This window comes from Peromyscus eremicus, chromosome 1, assembly GCF_949786415.1.
Source record: "Peromyscus eremicus chromosome 1, PerEre_H2_v1, whole genome shotgun sequence".
Classification (NCBI taxonomy): domain Eukaryota; kingdom Metazoa; phylum Chordata; class Mammalia; order Rodentia; family Cricetidae; genus Peromyscus; species Peromyscus eremicus.
The window spans coordinates 38,497,059-38,519,238 of NC_081416.1; the positions used below are offsets into that span (position 1 = coordinate 38,497,059).

The 22,180-nt window shown below is 39.6% G+C and overlaps 1 protein-coding gene across 4 annotated transcripts in view; it reads left to right on the top strand.

Annotated features, from left to right (window-relative positions):
* Cfap95 (cilia and flagella associated protein 95) overlaps positions 1-22,180 on the top strand; it is a 97,443-nt gene that overhangs the window by 40,591 nt on the left and 34,672 nt on the right. For all 4 annotated transcript variants that reach the window (XM_059259624.1, XM_059259629.1, XM_059259615.1 and 1 more), the window contains exons 3-4: positions 15,280-15,398; positions 16,259-16,327. In XM_059259624.1, coding sequence (XP_059115607.1) covers positions 15,280-15,398; positions 16,259-16,327 — 188 coding nt within the window. The remainder of the gene's footprint in view (positions 1-15,279; positions 15,399-16,258; positions 16,328-22,180) is intronic.

Genomic DNA, 22,180 nt, shown 5'->3' on the forward strand with positions numbered 1-22,180 from the left:
TTTCTGAAGGTGGTGGTTGAATCATTAATTTGTTTCAGCAGCAATGCTTGGAAGAAGTCAATCACTATTATCCTAAGTACCAGTAACACTGCCCAGTGAAGGGCCAGAAACCCCTGAGAGTTTTCACACAACCCATAGACTATGAGGGATATGATAACCATGAAGGCAGCAATCAGAGCTGTGCTCAATAACATCGTGATGTCCTCAGGACATGTAGTCCTTGGGGCTTTGCCTCTCCAAGGCTCACTCAGGCGTGGCTTTGCCAATCACCCAGCCATGTTCCATGAGTTCCAATGCTGCCTGTTAGTCTTCTTGCATGGCTCCCAACACTAAGATATTCTTCCAGTGTAGCTGAAATTTTCCTGTGTCCCAGCCTGCCGGCAGTCAGGACAAATCTCTTGCACTCGCGTTCCCCAAGTAAACACACAGAGACTTATATTACTTATAAACTGTACCGCCATGGCAGGTTTTTTGCTATCTGTTCTTATATCTTAAATTAACCCATTTCTATAAATCTATACCTTGCCACATGGCTCGTGGCTTACTGGTATCTTACATCAAGCTTCTCCTCGTGGTGGCGGGCAGCATCTCCCTCACTCCGCCTTCTTCCTCCCAGAATTCTCCTCTCTCTTGTCCTGTCTACACTATACTCCCTGCCTGGCTACTGGCCAATCAACATTTTATTTATCCATCAATCAGAACAACACATTCACAGCATCCCCAGCACTTCCAGGCTGCCACTTGCATTTGCCACACTGCTCCACAACGAGTCCATTAGCTTGTTGATTCCCATACAATGCATCTTGCATTCTGTAGTCTTGCTTGAAATAATGCACATTTCACTGTATATGTCTAGATCTATCTATCTCTATCTCTCTTTCTTTCTTTCTTTCTTTCTTTCTTTCTTTCTTCCTATCTATTATCTATCTATCTATCTATCTATCTATCTATCTATCTATCTATCTATCATCTATCTATCAATCATATATAATGTATCATTATATATTAGGACTTTGATGTCCTGCATCTGAGCTTCAGCTTTGTCCCCGTCCCTCAAGTTATGTGTACGAACATGCTGGCTAGCTCTTTCCCATCTGTTCCCCCTCCCCCAGAATGCTTTCTTAGCATTTTCCCTTTTTTGCAAGATTTCTGCTGAGTGGTTGCTTCTTATGTCCAACAATATTTCTGTTTAGCTAGTTAAAAGTCTGTATGCTTGAATTCCCTGGCTGCAGGGATTACTGTGGGCATCATTTATTTGTAGGAGTATCCAACAGGACTCTGTCTATATTTTGGCTAAGGCTCTAAGAACAAAACAAGTTTCAGAAACTGAAGCGAAGCGTGAACTTACATGTACAAGGCTCTCATATAAGTTGGTACCATTAGGCCCCCATTCACATGAATGGTACAAGAAGATTGGGATCCAAGATGCCCAAAGAGGAGTTTGAGAGTTTGGATAAGTTTGTGCTCTAGGTTACAACTGTAAAACTCCTTGGATGGTGTGGAATTACAGACACAAGGCTCTGATGATCTCCCCAAAGAAGCAGAAGAGGAGAGAGCTGGCTACATGACTGCAAGGGGTGGAGCAAGGATGTCCTTGGGGGCAGGAAGTGGCTTTTGTGAATCAAGTATGTGCCACAGGAAGGGAAAAATGACATGTGATCATTTCAGAACCTGTCCTCAGGTGGGATGGGAGGAAGAACACCTGAATTTCCAGGGATTGAAGTAGGATATTACTTCATTTACATTTTTTACATTATTTTTGCACAGGAGTACTGCATTGGCATGATTTCCATCCCCTCTAACTCCTGTTTCCTCCCCACCTCAAATTCATGACCTTTGGAGCAGCCTTTTAAAATCCAGCCAGAGTCATCCTGCATCATGAGATATACCTTTTATTCTTCCCAGAGAGGATCTCAAATCTTTGAATATTCATAAATGTCAGGAATGGATGGTGAAACATAGACATTCTGGATTGCATCCTGCCCTTCTTCTGTCTGCCTCTCTTCTGCCCCACATCCTGATACCCTTCCATCAGCACCTCTCACCCCCACTCAGACAAGAGGGGTCCAGAGAGTAGGGACCAGTTCCAAGAGTGCAGTAAGACAATTGTGCCTCCTGTTTCCACTGAAGTAGATCAGGCCAAAGCGAGCCCAAGACAAAGGTTCTTCAACTTTAAACAAAATGTGACCTTTTATAAGGGACTGAGCATTCAGCCTACCCAGCAAGATGCTTCTTGGGAAAGAAACAGCTAGAGCAGGTAACCAGAAAAGTCCTGGGGCTAGTTTTATACTTCATCAAGCACAAGAAAGGACTAGCCCCTCCAAATGACTGAGCAGGGGCAGCGGCTGGAGGAGGAAGGACGTTTGATTTCTAGTTGTTCCCAGGAAGAAGTCCTGTTTACTCTCAATGACAGTTACAGATTTTCCTGTAAAAGGGCGGTTCAGGCTCTGAACCCCTCTATTCTCTGTCCTCACTTTGGGTTTCTTTGCAGATCACTAGTCACATTTCAGACTTAGCTTTTGTCTGTCTCTACTAGAGTACAAGCTCTATACATGTAGGGTCATTGGTCTGTTTGGGCTCCTGTTAGAGCCCCAATTCCTAGAGCAGTGCCCAACACATAGTCTGTATTCAATACATATTTGTGAAAGGAAGGAAGGAATGAAGGAAGGAAGGAAGGGAGGAAGGGAGGAAGGAAGGGCTACATTAAATAACTATGTATTATTGTTATTGTTGTTGTTATTGTTATTATTATTATTATTAGTGTGTGCATGCACACACATAAGCATGTGCACACATACTTTTACTTGGTGAGCCATCTTTGACATTGAGGTAGGAGCCACTGGATAAAGGCCACTTCACAAGAAGTGGTTTGTGACTCCCCTTGAACTAAAGATCTTATTTGTATGTAGAATTGAATAAAGTCGAAGGAGAGAATAAGGCACTCATTATCAGAGGTTTGGAGAGGAAAGGTGGGAGTGGGAGAGGGTGGGGAGAGTGAGTAACTAGTACCAAGTGCCAGTTAGGTCGGGTGAATGAGTGCTGGTGTCGTATTGCACAGCACCAAGGCTATATAGTTCATAACAATGGGATTTTGAAATAGAGAAAAAGAGAAGGTTTTGCCAGTCTTTAAAGATATGGTAAACATTTGAAGTAATGACTATAATAATTATGTAGATTTAGTCATTGTACAATGCAATGTGTTAAAACATCACAGTCTATAAATTCATGCAATTGGTATTTGTCTGAAAAAATATTAAAGATTTTAAAAAGAATAACTAATATGCCTAAATATGAACTATGTTGGTGGAAAAGATGGCATTGAAAGTTAATGACCCTAAAGGGAAAATAAGAGGGAATAATTATATCAGAGCTCAGACATACTGGTATAACTCACTTGGTTAGTTCAGATATCTGCCTTTGACTTAGTAGATGGTAATTGACAGTGTGACTTTAAAGATAGTATAGTTAGAATTTCTTTGGACCGCCAGCTCCCAAATAATGACACAGAAACTTCTTATTAAGGATGAAATACTTATTCCCAACTAGCTCTTTTTTTTTTTGATTTATTTTTATTTTGTGTGCATTGATGTTTTGCCTGTATGCATGTCTGTGTGAGGGTGTTGGATCCCCTGGAACTGGAGTTACAGACACACAACTAGCTCTTAAAACTTAAATTAACCCACTTATATTAATCTACGTTCTGCAGCATGACTCATTACCTCTCCTCAGTACTGTACATCCAACTTCCTCCATGTCTCACTGGCGAATTCTCCATGCCCCAGATTCTTCCCAGAGTTCCTCTCTCTCTCCAGAAGTCCCATCTATCTCTCCTGCTCAGCTGTTGGCCATTCAGCTCTTAATTAAACCAATCAGAAGGTGCCTTTCCCCCTACATTGGGTACCAAGTGTTGTTTTTAACTAAGTTCCTATTGTTCTATTTACCAATAAAGACTCAGGAGTCAGATGTTGGGGTGAATACCTGTAGTTCAGAGAAGCCAAACAGCAACCAGCTTACCTTCCTTTTTTGACTGGAGATCCACCAGGAGAGCGTCTCTCCAGCCATTCCAAACCAAAAATAAAAAAAGACCATGAAACTCCAAGTCCCTTCCTACTCCTTCCTGTGTATCTCCCTATCCATATTCCTGGCTCCTCTGTACTCTCTATGGCTAATTCTTGTCAACTAGTTGCTGGTTCTGCTGCCTGATCCATGATTGATTTTATTAACACAGCCTTGGGTATTGGTGAAATTATTAAGGCCACTCCACGTAGTTAAAAGGAGATTTATTTAATGGCGTAACTTACAAATTAAGGGATAGGTAGGTCGCGGGGTCTGGGGAAGGTGTATCGCAGTCCAGCGATGTTCTCTGGAGTTCTGCTTGGTCCACCTCCACCGTCCAGGGTCCCGGAACAGAGAGAGCGCCCGCTGATCCAGATCTCGGGTCTCCAGGCGCCTCCCTTGGCTCCACCTTGTAGGTGGACAGTTGCCGAAGTCTCAATGGGGCTTGGAGCTTCCAGATCAAAGCTGGAATGGCTACCCACTACACTTGGGGTTTCACAGTGTGATCAAATACCCTACAATAAGATGCCTCTTGTCCTTCCTGCCTAAATATCTAAAGGAAGCACACAAACCAGAATCTTACAGATAAGTGACTTGAAGTGCTGTTATAAAAGGAAGGCATTGGGCAGTAGGTTGCTGAGCTGGGCCAGCTCTTGTTTCCTGCCTCTGCATCCTCCTAAATGTTGATGGCAGCCTTCTGTGCATCCTCCCCTGGAACTCCTTTGGCCCATCTTTCCTAGCATCAGCACAACTGCATCTGCCTTTCCTCTTTGAGGAGTTCTATATACATTCTGGCCCACTGAGTGGTCCTTGCCTGATTTCTGCTGCATCTGTGGGTTTATTTCTTCTGCCAAATATCTTCTCTGCAATTTCTAAGGATTTGGGACAGGAATGAAAACAGGGCACACACCATGTAGATCACATCACTCTCCTTTGATGCTCCATTTCTGCATCAGTCACCATGCCTTAATTTAGCACGGGCATGAACTAGTTTCTTCTTTAATGTATATCAGTTTGTTTAAGCAGGTATAGGGTTGCATTTTATTAGTGGTCACAGACATACATACATGATGGAACACGCACACATCTGTAGTCTTTTGCCTCTACCACCTGTTTATATGGCTTTGTGGAAGTACTTTTTCATTATGCTTATAAAATCATGAGTTTGAGAAGTGGGGGTGACGTGAGAGGAGCCACAGAGGGGAGAGGGGAGGCTGGGAAGGATACAAATATAGTACTCATATATGGAATTCTTGAAAATTTAAATTAAAACATTCAAGTCACAGTTGCTCCATCCTCAGCTTACTTCCTGTTATTGAGTCTGTGTCTACCCAAATACCCAAAAGAGGTCATAATCAATCCCTAATACTTATTTTCATTATTTAAATATTTTATTTGTTTAAAATTAGCTTATAAAGGAACAGCTGGAGAGACAGCTCAGTGGTTAAAAGCCCTTCCTGGACCCAGGTTCAATTCCCAGTGCCCACATGACAGTTCACAACTTCCTGCCCTCAAGTTCCAAGGGATTCTTTGTCCGCTTCTGACTTCCACAGGCACCAGGTGTACACATGGTACACAGACAAACATGTAAGCAAAACACTTACACACATAAAAATGTTCAAACAAATAAAAAACTGAAAGTAACAGATTTGGGCACGGCATTTTTGCACATACTTGATTTTGGTCAATTCTGTCCCTGTCCACCATGTCTCCTCATTCCTCTGCCTCCTCTCTCCACTGCTCCCCTTTACCTCATTGTCTCTCTTTCCCACTTAGTTCTATTGTCTTCCCATGCCACCCCTTTCCTTAAAGCTTCTTCCTTTTTCCTTTATCATTTCATGGGCTCCTTTCTAGTTTCCTGGCCTTTACATATTTACTCCCACCTAGATATAAATATTTAACAGCTGTAGGCTAGAATCTGTATATGAGAGAGAGCACATGGCATTTGTCTTTCTGAGCCTGGGTAACATTGCTTGATATAATATTTTCCAGCTTCATCCAGTTTCTTGCTAGTTTAATTTTTCTTTATGGCTGAATAAAATTCCACAGTATATATGTAAAATAATTTCTGGTGCAAGTCCCATCAATTTTATGGTCAGATCATAAAAAGCCTATTGGTTGTGTTCCAATAATTAGAGTATCACATCAAAGTGATGAATTTCACGTAAGGCCAAAGCTTTTCTCTATCAAGATAAAGAGATCACTCTGGGTCTAGAAAAGGCTGCAGAAGGGGATGGGAAGGTGAAGTACAGGATACGACCGACTGACTTTTTATTTTCCTACCTGCTCCACTTCCCTCCACTCCAGACAACTCAACAACTAGAAGGTACCTTTGTGATGGTCTACTATTAACCACTTAACCAAGGCTAGTTCATGACAGGAAATGGTTTTGGTATATGTCAGAATGATCAGAGAACAAAATAGAGATTACCCAGGATTTATTTCTTTTAGGGAATCAAGAAAACAACAAAATAGAACAAAACAAACAAACAAAAAACCCACAAAAGCTTCCTTGAACAGATAGCAGGGAAAATGAAATTTTTTTTTCTGATTGTATTCTGAGAGTCCTATCTGTTCAAAATAATGTTGGTTTTATTTGTGGGGATATCTCTGAGGTCCTTCGGATTCTGAGTTAATCTAGAGATAGAAGCAGAGCCAGGGTCTCCAAGGACAGCACAATGGTTGAGAAACAAAGATGACCTTTCTGGTGACCTATTTATTTATTTATTTATTTATTTATTTATTTATTTATTTATTTATTTATTTATTTATTCATTCATTCATTCATTCATTTATTTATTTATTTATCTATCTATCTATTTGTCTATTTATTTATTTATTTGATTTCTTGGTTTTTTTGAGAGAAGATTTCTTTGTGTAGCCTTGGCTGTCCTGAATTGGCTTTGTACATCAGGCTGGCCTTGAATTCACAGAGATCTGCCTGCCTCTGCCTCCCGAGAGTTAGAATTAAAGGCTTTTTTTTTCTTTTAAATAGATGAAGCAGATTGTATTGTTCCATTTTCAACTTCTTTTTAATTAAAAATATTTCATTCAATATATTTTGATCATGTTTTTCCACCCCATTCCCCTCCCCATCCAACTTTGTGTACTCTCTCTCTCAAAAACAAACAAGCGAATAAACAAAAGCCACAAGAAACACAAGTGAAAATAACAAGAAAAACAAAATTAAGCAGATAAACCCTACGAAACATAAAAACTAAAATCAATACAAATAGGCAAAAGACCAATAAGACAAAAGAATGCCAAAATACAGAAAAGTGAAAAAAGTTCACAAAAATAGCATTTTTACACTGGCCAACTGCTCCTGGGTGTGAGACCTGCCCTGAACTGTGGTTAATATACCTAGTAAAACTCTGTTGGCGAAAATCAGTTTTCCCTTTCCAGCAGGTGTTGGTTGCAGCTTCTTAGTTAGGGTGGGACCCTGTGTCCATTTCCTTCTCTTAGTACTGGGACCTTGTCTGGCTTGAACTTCTTCGGGTATTAGGTATGCTGCTACAGCCTCTGTGAATTCATATATAGATCAGTCCTATTGTGCCTAGAAGACATGCTTTCCTTGAAGTCATCCATGACTCACCTCTAGCTTTTACAGTCTTTCTGCTTTCTATAGCTCCCTCAGACTTGAGGGGAGGGCTTTGCTGAAGAAATCCTATTTGTGACTGAGTGTTCCAAAGTCACTGTCTCCACACTGTCCAGTTGTGGCTCTCTGTGTTAACTCTAATTTACTGCGAAAGCTTCTCTGATGTAGGTTGAGCAAGGTATTGCTCTGTGGATATAGCGGTATGTTATTAGGGATCATTTTAGTGCTATGTTCCGTTAGGAGAATAATAGTAAGAGAATTTCCTTTAGGCCCATGACCTATCTAATCTCAGGTTCTTGGCCCCTTTAGCAGTATGGGTTTTTATCTCACGGACTGGGCCTTAAATCCAATGAAAAGGTTCTTGGTTACTACCATAACACTTGCACCCCTGTTTCATGAGTGTATTTTGCAGGCAGGTCAGTTGTAGGTCTTAGGGTTTGTAGCTGGGTTGATGACCATCTTTTTCCTCCAGTCGTGTGCAGAGTGACTTCCAGTACCATGAATGCTAGTCAGTAGGGGTGAAGCTTCTAGTTAGGCACCAGCTTGGTTTCTCTGTGTCCAATGACATCCATGTCGTCTTCAGCACTAGGGCCTTACCATGAGTTGCTGAGCAACCAGTAGACTTGGCAATAGTCTGTGATGTTTGGGGTCCCATGGGAACTCTTGTAACCCATTCCTGGAACAGGAGGTTTTACTTGGTGGCATGAGATTTCTAGTTGGTGCATTTTCTTCCCTATTATTTGGTAACTCCATTAAGATTCCTTCCATACATGCATATGTTTTAAGAAGCTTCCACAATAGTAGTTGTTCATATTTTTTTTCAAATGGCCTTTAGTGGTAGTTGTTCCTCCCTATATTTCCTTCTTTACCCTTCTCTCTCACCTCCCTATTTAATCCTGCTTTTCTAATTTCACCTTTTTGACTCCCTAGCATCATATTTTAATTCTGCTTCCTATGGAGATCCTCTCCTCCCACCTAGTCCCTTACTAGGTACCTGGACTCTGTGTTTATTCAGGTTGTAGCACACATATCGAAAGCTTATATAAGTTAACATCTACATATAAGAGAAAAACACAATAATTGTCTTTTGGGGTCAGGGTCACCCCATTCAAGATAACTCTTTTTAGCTCCATCCATTTGCCTGTAAATTTTATTTCTTTAATGGCCAAATAATATTCCATTTGCATACACATATCACATTTTCATCATCTATTCGTCAGTTGATGGGTATGTAGGCTGTTCCCAACTTCTAGCTATTATGAATAGATATGTCCTTATGATTCTCTGGATTTCCTCGGTCTCTTTGCAATAACCCCTTTTCATTTCTGATTTTATTAATTTGGATCTTCTCTCTTTGCCTTTTGGTTAATTTGGCTAATTATTTGTCAATCTTGTTAATTTTTACAAAGAAATTCTTTTTTTTTTTTTTTTTGGCTTGTTTGTTTCTAGTTCATTGATTTCAGCCCTGAGTCTGACTATTTCTTTCCATCTACTCTTTTTGGGTATGATTTCCTCTTGTTCTAGAACCTTCAGGTGAGTCATTAAGTGGCTAGTATGAAACTCTCCAGTTCTTTCATGTGGGCTTTTAGTGCTGTGAACTGGCCTCTTAGAACTGCCTTCCTTGTGTTCCATAGGTTTGGGTATCCCGTCATTTGATTTTCATTTAGTTCTAAATGTTTGTAATTTTCTTCTTGATTTCTGTCTAGACCCAGTTTTCCTTCAGTAGTGAGTTGTTTAGTTTCCATGAATTTGTATCCTTTGTTTGTTGTTATCCAGCTTTAATTTATGGTGGTCAGAAAGGATGCAGAGTGTTAATTCAATTTTTCTCATATGTTGGTCCTTTCTTTGTGTGTAAACATGTGGTCAATTTTGGAGAAAGTTTCATGAGTGACTGGAAAGAAAGTATATCCTCTGGTGTCTGGGGGGGATGTTCCATGTCTCTGTTAGGTCCAGTTGATTTATGCCATCATTTAACTCTGGTATTTCTCAGTTTAGGTTTTGTCTGGATGACCTGTCCACTGGTGAGAGTGGAGTATCAAAGTCCCCCACCATCACTATGTGAAGACCAGTATGTGGTTTTAGCTGTAGTAGTGTTTCTTTTATGGGCTTGGCTGTCCTTACGTTATGAACATAAATGTTTTGAATTGTAATATCCTTTGGTAATTTTTTTAATGACTATGCAGTGTCTGTCCTTATCTCTTCTGAGTAGTTTTGGGTTGAACTCTATTTTGCCAGATATAAAATGGTGACACCTGTTTGCTTCATGGATCCATTTACTTGGAATACCTTTTTCCCTTTTTTTTACTTTGAGGTGATGTACATCCTTGATGGTTGAGTATCTTTCTTTGATCATCAGAAAGATGGATCCTGTTTTCTAATACGGTCTGTTAGTACGTGTCTTTTTATTGGGGAAATTGAGACCATTAATGTTGAGTTATTAATGAGTTGTATTTATTGATTCCTGTTATTTTGTTGTTATGGTATGGATTTCCCCCTCCTTTTTTTGATTTGCTGTTCTGGGATTATTTATTCCTTGTGTCCTCTTGAGTGTAGTTAACCTCTTCAGACTAAAATTTTCCTTCTAGTGACTTCTGTAGAGATGGATTTGTAGATAAATCCTGCTTAAATTTGTTTTTTTTTAAATCATAGGATGTTATTCTTTCTTCAGCTATTATGATTGACAGTTTTGCTGGATAGAGTAGTCTGAGCTGGCATCTGTGGTCTCTCGAGTTTGTAGAGCATGTGTGCAGGCCCTTCTGGCATTCAAAGTTCCCATCAAAAAGTCAGGTGTTAGACCAAATTCACTTTCACAATATCCTTTCTTTGTTTTGAATATTTAGTGCTTTAGTTATTATGTATTGTAGGGAATAATTTTTCTCATCCCGTCTGCTTGGTATTCATTTGTACCTTGAAGGGCATTTCTTTCTGTAGATTGGAGAAACTATTTTTCAAAACTATATTCTGTGCCTTCAACCTGTGTTTCTTCTCTTTCTTCTATCCCTATTATTCATAGGTTTGGTCTTTTTTTTTTTTTTTATAGTGTCCCAGATTTCCTACATGTTTAGTGCCTGGAATTTTTTTAGACTTAACATTTTCTTGGACTGAGATATCTATTTCTTCTACCTTGTTTCCAGCACCTGAAATTCTCTCTTCCATGCCTTGTAATGTGCTGATGAGCTTATCTCTGAGGTTTTTATTTGGCATCTAAGGTTTTCATTTCCATTTTTATTTCAGTTTGGGTTTTCTTTAGTGATTCTATTTCTTTGTTAAATGTACTTTCACGTCTCGAAATGTTTCATTATTTCATTCAACAGTTTGTGTTTTCATAATCTTCATTAAGGCATTTATTCATATCCTCTCTGAAGTCCTTGAACATACTTGTAATTATTATTTTAAAGGACTTGTCTTGTGTTTCAGCTAAATTGCCTTTCTCTTAGCTTATGGCAGTAGAGTTGCTGTCTTCTTCAAGAGCCATATTGTCTTGGCTGTTCGTGTTTGTATTCTTTTGTGCTGGGATGTAAGCATCTGGAGTTAGGATGTTTGTGGTATTTCTTGATGTAGTTATCAGGTCTTGTCTTGGTCGGGTGGATGTTCTGTTCTTTGGTTGCCATTGCTCACCCTGTATCCTAGGCAAATGCAATGATTGGCTGTGGGTAGAGAGTGTTTCTTCAGGTCTTTAAGTGACACAAAGGATTGGAGATGGGCTAGAAGTCAAGGCTGAGAGGGGCAGCAAGAAAGAACTCATGGGATCCTGGGTCCACACCAAGAGGCAGAGTCCGCAGGGAATGGAAGTGAAGTGGGTGGTAGGGCTCCTGGAGGCTACAGCAGGATTAAAAGGAAGTCTGGGAATACTGAAATGAAATAGATGGTGATTTTTAAATAGAGGACTTCTTACAATGTCTTGGTATTATCTGATGATGACAGTGATGATGAACTTTGGCAATGATGCAAAAAACTTTATCCTTGTTCATAACTGCTATTTAACAGGCTTAAATAAAACATTCTTTGTTAGTGACTAAAGAGCTAAGATCTCATCTTTATTCCAGAGATGACATGTTACTCTTATAGACCATGCAAAGTATTTGGTCAATAACTAGATCTCAATGTTTTGGTCTCTTATTCACCCAGAGTATTTGAAAATAAATAAGGAATTGAAAAGAACTGGCTAGAAGTATTTGGGGGTTGGAGGATTTATCTGGAAAGAGAGTGAAGGTAGTGAGCACATCTGAGAAGAGAGCCTGGAGGATAAAACCGAGGCAACCTAAGTGTTCCCTCCAGGTTGGGATTTCACTTATACTTGCCAAAAGACTACAGGATAGAAAGTTCCAGAAGCAGCATGTGGTATCAGGGGGGAATAACTTGACTTGGCAAGTATTTGTACTTCCTTCAGAGGAGTCAGCTTTTCCAGGCCCTATAGAAATCAAGAAAAAGTGCCAGTGGAGGAGCTTCTGAAATGAGCTGAGCCACAGGGTGTGAGCCACACTGAGCAGGGTGCTGGCTCCCCTAGAGTGTCATGTGTGGGGAAGTTCTAAGTGGACCTTCCCATTCCCTCTAACCTATTAGGCAGACTTTGAATCTACTGGGTTTTCTTAAATGCAGAACACATGGGTGAGTTTGTTCTGGAAATTTAGAAATTGGGCTCTTTAAAAGAATTGACTCTCAAGAAAATAGGAAGTATTTATGATGTTTTGAAATGAGCTTCTTGTAAACGTTTGATTTTTAAAAAGTATTATCACTTGACTCAAGCTAGACTTTATCATGCAAATCAAATAGAAATTTTAGGGACTGTTTGTGAGTTTGTGCTGTGTTAATTTAGCTATCTCATGTATCAAACTGCCAGTCTCCAGTGTGAGCATATATATGTAGCTGGAGTTTTCTCCAGTCCTGCCTGGCCCACAGTCAGGACAAATCTCTCTCACCCACCAGTCCTGCAGCCACTTAGACCAAACCAAGTAAACACACAGAGACTTATATTGCTTACAAACTGTATGGCTGTGGCAGGTTTCTTGTTATCTAGTTCTTCTATCTTAAATTAACCCATTTCTATAAATCTATACTTTGTCACATAGCTCGTGGCTTACCAGTATCTTACATGTTGTTACTCAAGGTGGCAGCTGGCAGCGTCTCCTGCCTCAGCCTTCCACTTCCCAGAATTCTCCTCTCTCCTTGTCCTGCCTGTACTTCCTGACTGGCTACTGGCCAATCAGTTTTTTATTTATTAACCAATCAGAGCAACACATTTAACATACAGAACATCCCACAGCATATATGTATATATATGCATATATATGTATATATATAATTTTAAACATATGGAAGTGCTTTTATGAATCATGCTTATATCAGGTTATAAAGCAATTTTCACATTAAGATGGTTTAGGATTAGATTTGGCTATGAGCTTCCAAATCCAGAAATCAACAGAGGCTGTTCACATAAGGTTTTCTTCTCTCATGTAAAAGTCTGGGGGATAGCAAACCAGAACTAGTATGGAAGTTTCACAGATGGTCACAAGAGATCTTTCCTCATAGCTTTCTGTTCTGCCATTCCTTGGGTAAGATCCAGAATGGCTGCTGGATACCAATTACAATGCTTACCTTCTGTGTAGCAGGAACAGGAATACAAAAGATTGTCTTAGGAAGCTGTATAAATGATTTCCACTAATGCTCCATAGTGCAGTGTACACCTTATCTAAGTGTGAAGGGAGCCTGGAAAACATCGTCTATATAACTTGGTAAGTCCAGCTGAAATGTGAGATTCTAATATTGAAGAGGAAGAAGCAAGGCCGAAATTTGCCTCTCTTACACAGGGGCTTTGAGTAGGCTCCGTGGCCAGACAGCTTCTTTATCTCTATGTTCTAATTCTGGTGTGGAGTCTTGAAACTTTTTATTCCTGGAAATCCCTGTGCTTCATATAGCCTTCAGAAAGTTGGAAAGTTAATTTTTAAAATCTTATACCTTTAAACAAAGGGGAGGGCCTCTAACTCATTCTCCCCCAAGAGACATTTAAATATTTCTTCTTTTTGTTACAATGTACAAGGCTCAATTTACTTTTCCTTGCTCCTGATTTGTGAGCAGGAAAACGCAAGATAAAAAAGAAGAACCAAGGTAATGACATATGGACCAGCACAGGGAACGTGATGTTAGGAGGCCATGTGATTCAGGAGGTTGTGGTCTTCTGAGATCAGTGGTCAGAGAAGCCAAGAATCTAGAGAGCCATGTCCTCAATCAGGGAACCATGACTAGAGACATTAAAATTTCCTTGAGTAGCTACAGCAGAGCCTGTGCTAACCTAACTGTACCGAAACCTTTGTCTATAGCTATGATACTCCTGCAGTGAAAGACTTTAAGTTTCCTAAGATTGGTTCCCCCCACTGTTTTCTTAAAAAATTATTTTTATAAACAAATTCTTTGGGGTCTAATGTATCCTGGAGTTTGACTGGCTGTCTTGGGAAATCTAGTCTTCTGGGTAAGGAAAATAATGTATTTTCTTGGTGATACATTCTGCTCCTCTGTTCTGGGCTTCCAGAATCCTGATCATCTAAGTTTGTGTGGTAAAAATACTGAATCCTTAGCTCACCACAGTCTTCCAGCTTGTAGTAACAAGAACTTCCATTCCTAAGGTCCAATAGATGCTACCCTGTAAGATGAATTGCTAAAAAAACCGGTACCAGATATTGTGGTGAAAACTGAAAGATCAGAGAAACAGAACAAGCCACAGCCAACCTCACCTTGCCAGTTCATCGGCTGATCTCGTTTCTAGGAATCCTCAGACTGAAAGCCTATGAGTCCTCATCTCTGAGGGTCTCAGTTGAACTGCCTAAAAGCCTCTAGTTCCTGGTCCTCACGCATTATATACCTGTCTGCTTTCCTGCAATCACTTCCTGGGATTAAAGGTGTGTGTCCTTCCCAAGCAAAGACATGAGATCTCAAATGCTGGGATTAAAGGTGTGTGCCAGCATTGCCTGGCTCTGTTTCCAGTGTGGCCTTGAACTCACAGAGATCGAGACGGATCTCTGCCTCGAAAGTGATAGGATTAAGGGTATGTGCCACCACTGTCTGTCCTCTATGTCTAATCTAGTGGCTGGCTCTGTCCTCTGATCCCGAGATAAGTTTTATTTGTTTGAGCACAAATAAAATATCACCACACTACCCACAATGCTTCTGTACATGGTCTAAATATATCTTTTAATTTTCAGATGATCCTTCATAGTAATAATTGATTGATAATCCACTGAATTATCCTTTGGTAATAACGCTGAAAATGATGACAGTGATGTTTGAAGAACTTGAAATCCTTTAGGGTTTTCTTAGGGAAGTTAAAAAATATACTAATCCTGAAAAGGTTAAAGAAGGGGGAATTGGGAAGAATTAGTACCTAGTTGAATGAATGCTTCCCATTTTATGTGAGAAAGGAATTGATTATTATTTCCCAACAACACACAGATATTGCTATTTTCAGATACTTATGATGAAATAGGCAGTGGCTATGAGCTATTTTTTATGTTTGAAATGTCAGCTGGAGTCAGTAATTAAAATCAGAAAATGCCTTAGTAGGGAAATATTTTAGTGCCTGACATTGATGGTGATTAATTAATTTTTCTTTCATGTGGCTTCTATTTCCCCAGACCTGTGTATCAGAAACACATGAACAGATGTCCCAAGTTTTTTTAAACAAAGACTTGGTGCAAAATAAGAAAAAGGCCTTGATAAACGCGGAAACAATATGTCCTGGGATTTTGGAAAGGTATTCATTGTCTCTTCTTTTATTTGTAGAATTCACACATTTCAGGAATGGTTTATATGCACAGGAAAGAGGCAAGTATGTTCCAGCTATGTGCCAAATATGTTCCAGCTAGGACTGGGTCATAACTGTCTCTGCTTCCTGCTTATTCTCTACCCTATTTACAAAAGGATTCTTCACCCTTAATCATTTGCCAATTCAAGGTTCAACTAAAACTCACATTTTATTGATATAATTTTCTGGCTCAGGGTTCTTACTGTTTGGGTTTGAACCTCACTTCTACAATTTATTTGTCGAAGTTCTTTGGCATCTATGATCCTGACTGTACATGTGTAAAATGGGAATTATTTAAATACTTACGTCAGAGGGTTGTTCTGAAGTTTGGAAGGAATAAAGTACGAAGCATGCCTAGAACTACCGTTTGCCAGTCAGAATTCGGAAAGTTGTCACTGATTAAGATTAGTGTCTCTGCTGTTCTTGAAGTCTGATTCAGGTATTTTTAAGTCTGATTAATGGGGGATTGCAGGTATCTCTTTGTGTGTATTTCTCCAGAAAGAGACAGAGTTCTTGAGGGTAGCAGCTATGTGTAGCCACACTTGCTGTCCTACACCAGGCAGAATACCCCTCCAGAGAAGTACATAGAATAGTCTTTGTTTTATATTGTAATTATTGGGAAATGCTCAAAGTAATGATGAAAATATTAAGATCTCTTGTTGGTTTACTTTAGTTTTCGAAGTATATAAATATTGCAAACTTCAAAAAATTTTCTGAAAGTCATTGGCTCCATATTAGTTCTGAATGGCTTTGAAATATCAAATGTGGAAGTCTGACGTAGTTCTTAAAAGACACTGTCTTGCTTACAGGGATCCTGAATTGCCTCCCACAGGCTTTCGGCATGTTTTTATGGGATCCCCACCAGATCAGAGAAAACCGTAAGTTGTCCCTAAACTGCTGCTGATTGTATAAAATGTTGATTCAACAGCTTTGTTTGCTGGGGTGAGGAGTGTCCCAAGGTCAACAAAATGCCCTTTACCTGACGTTTTGGACTTTCCTATAACAGCAGATGTTTTGTCCATAAAGAGGCACAGCATCAATTGACAATAATGACGGTAGTAACAATAATGACCACAACAAGCGCTTACTTGTGAATTCGCCTACCCTCTGACACTCCTTTGCACTCTTCAAATGATGGCAGCATGGCCCATGCTTACATTGCCAGCCCTTGGGATGCTGTGGTGAGGGTGTCGTGAGTTCTAGGCCAGCTTGGGTTACATAGTGAGACATTTTCTGAAAAAGACAAAATAAATATGCACTGTTAAAAAAAATAAAATAAAATAAAAAATAAAAAAAATCATCTGTGGCACGAGCAGATAATCATGTCACCTATCACACTTGTAGCTGAGGTAATAAAAGTTGATCTCTGTGCTGTTGCAGCTCTCATGCTATGAACATGTGTCCTTTTCACAGATTGCTAAGTATTAGGCTTTGCTAACTTTCATGCTCTTTGTCAGTTTCATTAAAAATGCTGCCTAAATGTAGAGCTGGAGAGGTGTCTTGTGGCATGCCTTTTGGCGGGAAGAAAATCCAGGCACTAAGGAAGCTTCATTCACACAAGAGTTACAGAATAATTGGTGGTTAAATTCAAGGTACCTGAACCACACATATATTCTAAATAAGCCTTTTTTAAACAGAGACACTGAAAATAAGGTTGTGTGTTGATCAGCTGGTCAAATGTAACCAGAGGCTTACAGGCACTTCATTCACACCTGTAATCTTGGTAGTTGTGAGGCAGAGGCAGGAGGATTGCATGTTTGAGGCCATCTAGGTTAGACAGTAAGGCTCTTTCTCTACCAAAATGAGAAGAAACCTGTGGTAATATTTAATTTGTGCTCTTACAAATAACGCTTGCCTGATCAGAGGACAAAGCCAGTCACTGTATTAAACATAGAGGTCAGGCAGTGGTAGTATACGCCTTTAATCCTAGTATTCGGGAGGCAGAGATTCATCTGAATCTCTGTGAGTTCAAGACCACACTGGGAACAGAGCCAGACGTGGCAGCACACACCTTTAATCCCAGCACTAGTTAACCACAGAGGTCTGGAGGTCTGTACAGACAGACAGGAATTGATAGAGCTGGGCAGAAAAAGGAAGTGATGTAGGTGGGCAGAGAGAGGAAGTAAGATGGCAGGACACACAAAGTTATATAAGGTGTGAGTATACAGGAAGCAGCTCTCTTAGGCTGAGGATTTCCTGGTGGTAAGAATTTGTGGCTGGCTTGTTCTATTCCTCTGGTCTTTCAGCTTTCACCCCAGTATCTGGCTCTGGGTTTTTTATTAATAAGACCATTTAGCAATTTGTGTTACAGAAACCAAAACCAAAACATGCCTAAGCCCTGGAGGCTTGAAGGAATCTGGCCTCACCTTTTTTCTCCTGACGGTTCAGTACTTGTTAATTCGGTGTTTGTGGCTGTGTCCTAGAGCATGGCAGTGAACAAGGAGAATCCACTATACAGCAAGCAAGACGTAAATATTTTTATGGGTAAAGAAATGTACTTATTTGAGGTTAGCAAGAATTGTCATGGCGCCGGGCGGTGGTGGCGCACGCCTTTAATTCCAGCACTCGGGAGGCAGAGCCAGGCGGATCTCTGTGAGTTCGAGGCCAGCCTGGGCTACCAAGTGAGTTCCAGGAAAGGCGCAAAGCTATACAGAGAAACCCTGTCTCGAAAAACCAATCAACCAACCAACCAACCAAACAAACAAACAAACAAACAAAAAAAAAAAGAATTGTCATGGCAAAAACAGTTCTGACCCACTCATCTTTCTAAAGACAACACAATGTTTGTAATGTATAAATACGTGGAAATAGACTCATGAGCATGATGAGATTCTAAGCGTCTGGTTCCATATTACAGGACTCACTATGGTAACAGATGTGGGCCTCGTGTCCACTCTGCTAGATGCTTTGCTCTATAGCCTTGCCCGATGTCAGGAGCATTTCGTGATTTATCTCTCCTTTTCTGCACTCTAGTTTGCAAATCCTTTATTTGGAGATGGAGTTGCTTGTCTGGGTCCTCTGATTTTCTTAGTTTTTTTTTTTTTAACTCTCTCTTACTATGTTTTGTTTTGTAACATCTTTCCTTTCTTTTGAATTCACCTTTTGTTACCCGAGTTCACGCCCACTGGATCTTTTTCTTTTAGATCTAGAATATTAATAACTATTTTTCTTGATTTTTTTCTTTGTGCAGGTGTTCTGTTTTCTCCAAGATGCTTTTTTTTTTCTTTCCATTTTTTCACTTGTGAGTTGTCTGTCTATCCTGGAGACATGTTTCTAGGCTGGTAATCAGTCTTTGGCATTTATAGACATGATCACTGGTAGGATTCAAAACCCGTGAGACATTCTGACATACAGCTTCACTGGAGGGGACTATGCAGGTCATTGTTTCCAAGCAACATCACGGTCAGATTCCTAGTGGAGGCTCCCAGTCTTTCAGCTGAAGAGTGAAAGGCCTTTGTCCTTGACGGCAAGGGTAATCATGCTAGGACATCATTACTAAGTCTACCCGATAGAGTCACAGGATTAGGTTGTTGACCAAGGACTTTCTCTTTTACCCTTTCCAGTGAGTGAGTCTCCTGATGGGAAGGGATGAGGCAGTTGCTCTGCAGTCACTTGGGAGGGAGGCAGGAATTAGAATTTTACCACTAAGCAAATATTTCCTCCCAACTCTTTTTGCTGATTTTAGATTAACTTTTCCAAGCTAGGTTCCTCTTCTTTTGAGCTCTTAAAGGTTGTTTCTCCTGTTTCTTCTGCTCTCTGTTCTTGTGGGCTCTAATTTCTAAAATATTCTAAAAAATAAAGTTTTTAAAGTATTTTTTTATTTTTTGAGATTATAATATAATTACATCATTTTCCCCTTCCCTTTCCTCCCTCCAAACTCTCCCATATACCCCTCCTTACTCTTTTTCAAACTCATGGCCTCTTTTTTCATTAATTGCTATAATATGTGTATGTATGTATATATAATTGATATATATGCGTTTATTTATGTATTTAGGAATATGCATATTCCTAAAGTTTTAATAGAGTCTTTGAAGAAGCAGGATTGATATGCATGTTTAAGCCCAATTCTGAAGTCATGCAGTCTCTCCTGAAAGATCATCTTTTCCTGAAGACCTTTTTACACTGTGTCCCCATCCCCATGACCTGGTTAGGTCCCTCCTTTTGGATATTCATAGCACTGTGAACCTCTTTTGTCTAAACATCATTCATCTTTTTGTGTAATGATTTGGATCCCTGTCTTCCTTGCTGAGTTCCATACTCTGAAGGGCAAGGCTGCCATGGCTCCATCCCCTATAGGTTCTGGGATGTGGAGAGGCTGATATGCTGTAGCAGTAACATGGTTACAAATTATTTATTTCTAATGTTCAACAGCAAATTATAAGGGAAGAGGAATGCCAAATTCCTATCTTACTTGATTTAAGGATTCAAGGCCTGTAGATCGAAATGTTTTGTTTTAGTAAATGCTTTTGAAGACAAATCTTTTAGAAACCAACACTTACTCGTTTGAGTTGCAAGAATTACTTGTTTGTGTAATTTGACTTGTGAGTATGAGCAAGAAAATAAACATATATACAACTCCAACCCTCTTCAACTAATTCCATATGTAATTCTTCCTCTCGGTGAATGTATATTAATTACAGGATGGCACACAGTAGAATCCTGTGGTAGTTTGAAATCCACTCTCTTGAATATTAAAATTTCTTGTGCTGTTTGCTAGCTGTACAGCTGTGGAAGTTAAATGTCAACTTTAAAAGGCAATGAATAAAAATGAGTTTGCTCAATGGACCAAAATAATGTGCTTCAGCTTATAAAAGTAAAGCTGTATTCATAATGTAAATTTAAACTTCATGTTACCTCTTAAGGAAAAAAAATTAGAAAGTGGGTATAGCCTTGCTATTTAGGACCTATTGTTACCTTAATTTCTAGACAACACCATTTATGTTAATGGTGCTAGACTGTGTACTTCATTTTCTCATAACTCAACCCATGGCTGCTATATCACTTTGCACCAATATGAAGAAAACACTATTTATTCATAAATTGGTAACGATACTTCAGTGAAACACTGGGTGTAAGAACAACTACAGTATTTCATGGCACTGTCTTGACACTACTGACTTTAACTAGGCAAAGAGGCTCCATTAATAATGTCTTCTTCACATGCCATGGACTAAGGAAAAGGCACAAATTGTACTAGAGAAATGAGGTAGCTAGTCTTGATCTGTCAATTTGGTGGCATCTGGAATCAACTAAAACAAACTGCTGGGCACTCCTGTGAGAGAGTTTCTTTATTAGATTATTGAAAGCAGGAAGACTCATACTAACATGTGAATAGTGCCTGCGAGTGACTGCCTTTCACTGATGTGAGAACCGATTCCTTGTAGATCAAATCAAACCAATCCAATGTAGATCAAAACCCAGCATCTCTCTAGGAATTCTCCAGGTCCTTAACTCCATATTGGGACCACTGGGACATCCAGCCTCATGTACTGAGCAACTACCCGATTCTCACCCTCTCCAGTGTGAGACGACCATTGTTGAACTACCCAGATCACATACTGTAAAACAATCTATGAACTCTCCTTTTAACATACATATATGTTCTGTCAGTTCTGTTCCCTTAGAGGACCCTGAGTAATACAAGAAAGCAGTTAGATGGAGATGAAAATTTATATCAAAGACATCAACCTGAAATGACATTTGTAGACTTGAAGGCTGAATTATCTAATGTTTCCCTTGAGATCCAGCCATACTTTCTTACAAATGAGTTTCCCAAGGCATTAGCCATGGTTGGTGATAGGAGTGTTGAAAATCAAGGATGCTCAAAGATCTCTTAGAAATCAACAATGCTCTTTTGCTTTCAGTGGTTGAGATATATCTTGAATATATATTATTTTTACTCCATGTACAGACAGTCAAAGTTAAGACAGTTGTGGGAGGCACAGCTGCTTAAGGCACATAAGGAAGAGAATGGAAGCACGATCTACCAAATATGCTAATTTTGAAGGCTCCAGGAATATAGTAATATAAAATTGTAAACCTAAAATAAAATAAAATAAAAGTTGACAGTCATCAGCTCGAAAGATAAACTTCTAACAATGGCTCTCTGCTTTACAGCCAGCTCCTCTGTCAACAGCCAGGGGTTAACTTTTAACGATAACCTCCTTGCCCCTTATAGCCAATAACTGCCTGGACCAAAGTTAACTTTTAATAGTTGTTTCTACGAGACTCCCAGCATGTATCCAATGCCTGATGCTAACTTTTGCTATAAAAAAAGGGCTTGAAACACACCCCCTTTGCCACAGCTCCAAAATCTCTGACTCTGTGGTCCCAGTTAACTGGTAAGTTTTTGTGCCCCATGGTGATTTTTTTTTTGAATAAAGTTTGCTTTTGGTTTAACAGACTTTGGTGGTCTGTCCCCCATAATTGAGAGACCCTGGACCCAACAATTTTAAGTTTTTCTTTGCCTTTCCACCTTATTCTCAAGCCTCTAAAGTAAGTTTAATTTAGAAGTATTATTTATGAGGCGTGGGAAACTAACTTACTTGTAAGTGGGTCCTTAACTATCTGATTATTTAATACAAACTCATTTTATGTGAGGATCTTAGCTATCAGAAGCTTTGTGTGTGTGTGTGTGTGTGTGTGTGTGTGTGTGTGTGTGTGTGTGTATACACACACATATCTACATACACACAACTATATGTGGTCTTGTGATAAGAAGCCATAAG